General features: G+C 51.3%; 2 protein-coding genes across 4 annotated transcripts; both read left to right on the forward strand.

The window, feature by feature from the left end:
* Positions 1-374: 374 nt before the first annotated feature.
* On the forward strand, positions 375-2773 carry LOC9641100. 2 transcript variants are annotated; one of them, XM_024668014.1, is made up of 2 exons: positions 375-479; positions 560-2773. In XM_024668014.1, the coding sequence occupies exon 2, from the start codon at positions 578-580 to the stop codon at positions 2531-2533; it is 1956 nt and encodes a 651-aa protein (XP_024523782.1). In that variant the 5' UTR covers positions 375-479; positions 560-577; the 3' UTR covers positions 2534-2773. The 2 variants fall into 2 exon arrangements, with proteins under 2 accessions (XP_024523782.1, XP_024523781.1); XM_024668013.1 differs by having other exon boundaries at positions 394-479; positions 551-2773.
* A 245-nt stretch (positions 2774-3018) lies between these two features.
* Positions 3019-5985, forward strand: LOC9641098 (glucose-1-phosphate adenylyltransferase large subunit 1). Of its 2 annotated transcripts, XM_002994454.2 has the most exons (14): positions 3019-3481; positions 3838-3951; positions 4019-4192; positions 4251-4343; positions 4399-4482; positions 4542-4597; positions 4664-4757; positions 4821-4933; positions 4987-5059; positions 5123-5203; positions 5258-5344; positions 5398-5609; positions 5663-5723; positions 5782-5985. In XM_002994454.2, exons 1-14 carry the CDS (start codon positions 3146-3148, stop codon positions 5881-5883), a joined length of 1680 nt encoding a protein of 559 aa, XP_002994500.2. In that variant the 5' UTR covers positions 3019-3145; the 3' UTR covers positions 5884-5985. The 2 variants fall into 2 exon arrangements, with proteins under 2 accessions (XP_002994500.2, XP_024523780.1); XM_024668012.1 differs by having other exon boundaries at positions 5123-5344.
* The last annotated feature ends 684 nt before the right edge of the window (positions 5986-6669 follow it).

Here is a 6669-nt window from a genome sequence, read left to right on the forward strand (position 1 = left end):
TAATGTTTTTATCTTTAATTTCTACTTAATACATTTCCAGATAAAGAAGATTTATAAATTATGATGGGCTAGCAATAAGGGCTGTAAAGGTCATGGCCCCAAGTCATTTGGCACATAGTTCGGTACTCATTCTCAAATTGCTCAAGGCACGAGAAGGTCGGCACAGATTCGTGCCGACCTTCCCGTTCATCATCCCTTAGATGCCGTATAAGCAAATAATGAGGAAGATTAAAAAGCGAGTGTTGCTAGTGGTTCTCTCATTGGTGGAGATGCTGGTTTTAAGAACTTTCAACTCCATTACTTAGACGACTCACGAGTCTGTTTCTCTTTTACTTTCGATGTGATGCGGAGCCGCGGACACGTTTGTCCATTTGATTGCTTTGACAGTACTCGAACCTTCAACCTGCCGGCTGTTGCCCTAAAAGGGCTTGGGAATGGCGCCCTAGGTCGCGCTGGAGCGCAGCGGCGGACAACTCCAGGTACGTGATCAGTCCTCTTGACGGCCGAATTCCCCAAGATCCAAGGCTGAATTGACGCATTCTCTGGCCAGGAGCTCCAGATTTCAGTGCTCGCGGCCATGGAGGGGACGCAGAGGCTGAGGAGGGGCGACACCTATGGGAGCTGGACAGTCCTCGGCGTCGGCCTGGATCGAGAGGGCGCCCTCGCCAAGCTTAGGGGACTGGAGATGCGGCACAAGCGTTGCGAGAGCCCCACGACGACGCTCTCAATTGGCATGGAGAGCTTGGGCGACAGTGGATCTCCGGGCGAAGCCGCCGCTCCTCCCCCTAGCCTCAAGAAGACCCTCTCCTGGAGCAACTTTGACAAGCTCTCGAGCTCGCCCGTGAGCATCAAGAGGAAGAGGGACGCGGCTGGAAGCTGGGAATTTGGCGAGCAGGAGATCGTCCTGGCGCTTGGGAGCTCGCCCCCGGCTAGACCCAGCGTCGCTCTGGGTCTTGGGCAGGCCGACAGTGGGAGTGGCAGCGGCAGTGCGTGCTCGCCATCGATCACTACCGAGTCGGACATCGGCTTGAAAAAGTTCTCGGTTTCGCTCCCTCAAGACTCGCTGTCGCTGAGACTCTCGAGAAACTCGGACGAGGACAAGGATGGTGGGCTCTTCCTGGGGATCAAGAAGGTTGTGGACGAGGGATCGTCGTCGGCTCGCTGGATCAGCGCCGGCGGCGTCATGCCCGGCTTGCTACGGACTCAGGCATCTCTCCCGGAGCAGGAAGAATATCACTCTCACTCGGAGAACGATCCAGACCTGGACATCGACGTGAGGACCGGTGCCGGATCTGACAAAGCTCCCAAAGCTTGCAAGTTCGCGGGGTGCGGGAAGGGCGCTCGAGGAGCCTCGGGGCTGTGCATTGCTCACGGTGGTGGCCGCCGCTGCCAGAAAGATGGCTGTAGCAAGGGAGCTGAGGGGAGGACCGCGTACTGCAAAGCTCACGGAGGTGGACGGCGGTGCCAGACTTTGGGCTGCACGAAGTCCGCCGAGGGAAAGACGGACTTGTGTATCGGGCACGGAGGTGGCCGGCGCTGTGCCTACGAGGGATGCACCAAGGCTGCCAGGGGACGCTCCGGCCTGTGCATCAAGCACGGCGGCGGGAAGAGATGCCAGCACGAAGGATGCACCAAGAGCGCCGAGGGGCTGTCCGGCCTTTGCATCTCTCACGGTGGAGGGAGGCGCTGCCAGGTTCCCGGCTGCACGAAAGGCGCTCAAGGCAGCACCATGTTTTGCAAGGCTCACGGCGGCGGCAAGAGGTGTATGATCGAGGGCTGCGGCAAAGGTGCCGAGGGGAGCACTCCGCTTTGCAAGGGACACGGTGGTGGAAAGCGGTGTATGTTCGAAGGTGGCGGGATTTGTCCGAAGAGCGTTCATGGAGGGACGCAGTTTTGCGTCGCACACGGCGGCGGGAAGAGGTGCGCGGTCCAGGACTGCTCCAAGAGTGCGAGAGGGAGGACTGCCTTTTGCGTCAAGCATGGCGGAGGGAAGAGGTGCAAGACGGAAGGATGCGGCAAGAGTGCTCAGGGGAGCACGGACTTTTGCAAGGCTCACGGGGGTGGCAAGCGGTGTACTTGGGGACAGGAAGGCTCGCTCTACGGACCCCGGGAGGGGAGCTCGGAGCTGTCCAAGGGGCCGTGTGACAGATTTGCGAGGGGAAAGCTGGGACTTTGCGCGGCTCACAGCTCGATCGTGCAGGAGGAGAAGGCTAGCGGGCTTGCTCCGGGGCTGTTCAAGGACTTGGTGTCGCAGTCGAGTTCCGGCAGCATCGTCTACCAGTCTACTGCTCCAGCGTCCTCCTCGGTTGTTCTTGAGCAGCAGAATCACTACAAGTTTCTACAGGAGGGCGGAAGCGGCGAGATCAACAAGTGCTGGAGCACGACGATCCAAGAGCAGCAGCAAGGATTCCATCATCCGGTGGTGGTTCCAGTGGCGACCAAGAGCTTGTTCGTGCCTGAGGGAGTTCCGGAGGGGAGAGTTCATGGAGGGGGTCTCTTGGCCTTGCTGGCTCAGCAAAGAAGCTCTGGCTGAGAGAGAGCTCCCAGGAAATTGGTTTGCCTTCTCTTGCGATCGAACGGGCGAGCGCGACGTGAGAGGTTTGTAATTATATTCATCTTTGCATTGGCAGCATTGTCCCTGTACATAGATCCCACGTCCCCTTGCAGCGAACCATACGAAATGGAGCTGTGTTTTTAAAACCATATAGAGATATTCCTGATGTAAATCTTAATAATGTACATAACTGTTTAATTACTAAACTCATTTGATTAATTTGATTAACTAGTGCAGTAAAAAAAACGAATTAGGTTAGAAATGCTAACCGTTGGATTTGGAGGGAGTTTCAACACGAGGAGAATCTAACGCTCCAGGTGCTTGGATGCGGCGGGGCTATAACTTCCGTGCTGTCGTGTTTAGATGAGATTGGACGAGAGGTCACTTTAGGCTGGGTGCATTGCAGCCTCTTATCCCATCCCTTCGTCATCCTCGTCTCTTTCTTTCCTCTTTCAAGTCCTTGCAAAATTTCTCTTTACGCCGGGGTCGGAGGGTAAAAGTGTGCCCGTGAATCACAAATGTGATTCAAATGGGCTACGTTCTTGGCTTCTAGGGTTTGGGCGATCGGTCAGAGAAGAAGAGGGGAAATCTATGGCGGCGTTGGTCGCTGGTGCCCAGGCGCTGGCGCTGGCGCGCGTTTCTTCCTCATTGTCATCTCCCTCTTCTTCTTCTTCTCCTTCTTCTTCCTGCTGTTCGCCTAGCAGTGAATGCTCGTCGTCATCGGGAGTGGTGAGCCTGGCGCCGCGCAAGAGGAGCGGATTGCCGTGCATTCTTCCCGAGAGGTCGGCTTACATGGGAGAGAGCGTGTCGGGATTTTGGACGCGCACAGGGATTTCGCTGCGGTGTAGCAGGCCCAGGAAGCCTCACGCCGGATGCAAGGCTTCGATCGGCGCGGCTGTCTTGGCCGATATTGCCAAGGAAACCGTGGTATGATCTCCTCCTTTTCCATCCAATTCTTTTTCTTCTTGCAATGGGGTAGCTCTAGAGCATTCCTCCGTGGTTGCGAGCGCCAATTCTTCTTGAGCCGGGTGCCAGAAATCAAAGATCTCAGAGCTGTCGTAGCTATGCTGGAAGAGATTGTATTGATCACAGTCGGTGTGGTTTCGGCAAAGACTAAGAAGAGCGCTTTGCTCGTTTTCGTGCAGAGTGCTATCTATCAATCGATCGACAGCGTAAAACGTTGGCGAGCTTCTCGATCGGGAGGTAGTTGAAACGGGATGCATTTTCGACAGCATTTCTCGCTTTGATCGATATGTTCTGACTCAATGATTTGTTGTTTGTAGGCACCAGCAATTGGAAAGCCACGGGCAGATCCTAGAACAGTTGTTTCTCTGATTCTGGGAGGAGGAGCCGGCACTCGGTTGTTTCCCCTCACAAATAGACGAGCAAAGCCTGCTGTAAGAAAACGCTTCTTCGTTGTCTGCCAATTTTAATATAATGGTGCTCTTGACATGTTCACTACAGGTACCAATTGGAGGCGCTTACAGACTTATTGACGTGCCAATGAGCAATTGCATCAACAGCGGAATAAACAAAATCTTCATCCTCACTCAGTTTAACTCGGCTTCTTTGAATCGGCACCTTGCTCGGACGTACAATTTTGGTAATGGTGTGAATTTTGGAGATGGTTTTGTTGAGGTAGGCAGAACTTGAAAGCGCTGTTACTGTAAACGTTTAGAAAGCCTTTCGTTTTCAGGTTTTAGCTGCAACTCAGACTCCCGGGGAAGCAGGAATGAACTGGTTCCAAGGGACTGCCGACGCTGTTCGACAGTTCACGTGGGTTTTTGAGGTACTTTTGACTGTGCGAGCCTTCATTTTCTCGATCATGTTACGCTTGTTTTCAGGATACTAGGAGTAAAGAGATTGAGAATGTTCTTGTTTTATCCGGAGACCATCTGTATCGAATGGACTACATGGAATTCATTCAGGTTTACGATAACATGACATTTTTATTTGTTTATGATCCAGAATTCCTGCTGACTCGCAGAAACACCAAGATACTGGAGCAGACATAACCATTGGTTGCGTGCCAATGGACGACAGGTAGAACTAGCCACGTTTTTTTTTTCATTCGTGATACTTACGTGATTCTTTTCTGTGGTCTGAAAGCCGGGCGTCTGATTTCGGGCTGATGAAAATTGATGCCAATGGGCAGATACTTTATTTCAGCGAAAAGCCGAAAGGAGCTGATCTGAAAGCGATGGTATTATTCGTCAGCATGCGGTTTGTATACTAATTTGTGCATATTCTATTTTCCTACTTCCAGCAAGTGGACACTACTGTATTGGGCTTGACGCCTGAAGAGGCCATCGAAAAGCCGTACATTGCATCCATGGGAATTTACGTGTTTAAAAAAGATATTCTTTTGAAGCTTCTAAGGTACAAATTGTTGACTATAGATGTAGAAGATCTTATCGTTCTTTTCTTCGTAGATGGCGCTACCCTACAGCAAATGATTTTGGATCAGAAATTTTGCCTGCTTCAGCAAAAGAGTACAACGTGCAGGTTGGTCTTTCGTTTGTCTCTTGGTGAATGGTTGCTCTGTACTATCAACAGCGTAGTTCACAGGCTTATTTGTTTAATGATTACTGGGAGGACATCGGGACGATTAAGTCGTTCTATGAAGCAAATCTTGCTCTTACTTGCCAGGTAATACTACAGTGCTCTTTTTACTCTTTCTCAAGATACATTCTATCTATGCAGCCACCAAAATTCAGGTTTTATGATGCAGCGAAACCGATATACACCTCTCCCAGATATTTACCACCAACTAAGATTGAAAAATGCCGGGTTCGTGTTTGTATTGCTAGTGACACTTCAGTGAGCAACTGTGTCTTCGGTAGGTTTTGGACTCCATAGTTTCGCATGGATGCTTTCTTCAAGAATGCAGTGTCACGCATTCTGTGATTGGTATTCGTTCTCGAGTCGAAGCTGGTGCTGAGATTCAAGATACGATGATGCTTGGTGCCGACTTCTACGAGACGGAGGCTGAGATAGCAAGTATGGTTGCAGAGGGGAAGGTGCCAGTCGGAGTTGGTCAGAATGCCAAAATAAGGTTAGCCGGTTGATTATGCAACTTCTACACAACTTACTTTTCCAAACACGCAGAAACTGTATTCTCGACAAAAATGTTCGAATAGGAAAGAACGTCGTCATCGCCAACAAAGACGTGAGACTAGATTTGATTGCTTCGTCTTGCTCTATGCTAATCCTTTGTTTTGGCGCAGAATGTACAAGAAGCAGAGAAGCCATCCGAGGGATACTACATTCGCTCCGGGATTACTGTGATATTGAAAAACGCAACGATTGCAGATGGAACTGTAATCTAGATATAGCTAGAAAGCAAGAAAGGTACGCGGTAAGTGTAGATATTCTCTCTCTGAGACAACTAGCTTCGCCGTGCAAAAATATATCTCTTGAGGATTTTGTTGTACAGGAAAACTCCTTAGAACTAACTTAGCTTGTCAAGGTAGTGACTCTTTTGTTTCATTCTGGACGTAAGCTCGTCCTTCATGCGACTGACCCTTCTCATTTTTCTCCTGAAGTTTAGATCCAAGTGGTGCTCGCACAAAAGGTACCCCGGCTTTGCTTTCTGTGAACACTTCCAACCATTCCCGTTTTTGCAGGAGCACAGCGTCTCGCCTCCTTGAACATCGGCAGGCTCCAAGTCAGGCAATCCGTCCAGCAGCCTCAAAGTTTTCGGGATGGCTCTCGGCGTCTGTGGCACCGGGAGCGTACCATCGTCCATCTCGTCAGCGTTATTCCTCACGCGAAACCGCCCGCGCTTGAGCTGTAGGAAGTAAGGATCCGTGCTCATGGTCGTCGCAACCTGTTCCAGCACAAGAGCCGGCTCCTCGCCGCCGCAGAGCCCCGAGATCATCATTCGTGCCAAGGCCTGGCGAGGAGTGAGGCTCGCATTTGGAGTCTGGGCGAAGACCATGCGCAGCAACTGAGATATTGGTGTTCCAGCCGCCGCCTCCTCCGCCGCTGCAAAAAGAGCTCCAATTCAAGGAAAGAGAAAAGGCAAGTTGAAGCTTTCATCTTTTTACCAAGAACTCTTCGAATCATCTCCTCCTGTGCAGCTGCTCGGCACGAAAAGTTTCAATGGAGAAAGG

Source organism: Selaginella moellendorffii, unplaced genomic scaffold (genome assembly GCF_000143415.4).
Source record: "Selaginella moellendorffii unplaced genomic scaffold, v1.0 SELMOscaffold_314, whole genome shotgun sequence".
NCBI classification, from domain to species: Eukaryota; Viridiplantae; Streptophyta; class Lycopodiopsida; order Selaginellales; family Selaginellaceae; genus Selaginella; species Selaginella moellendorffii.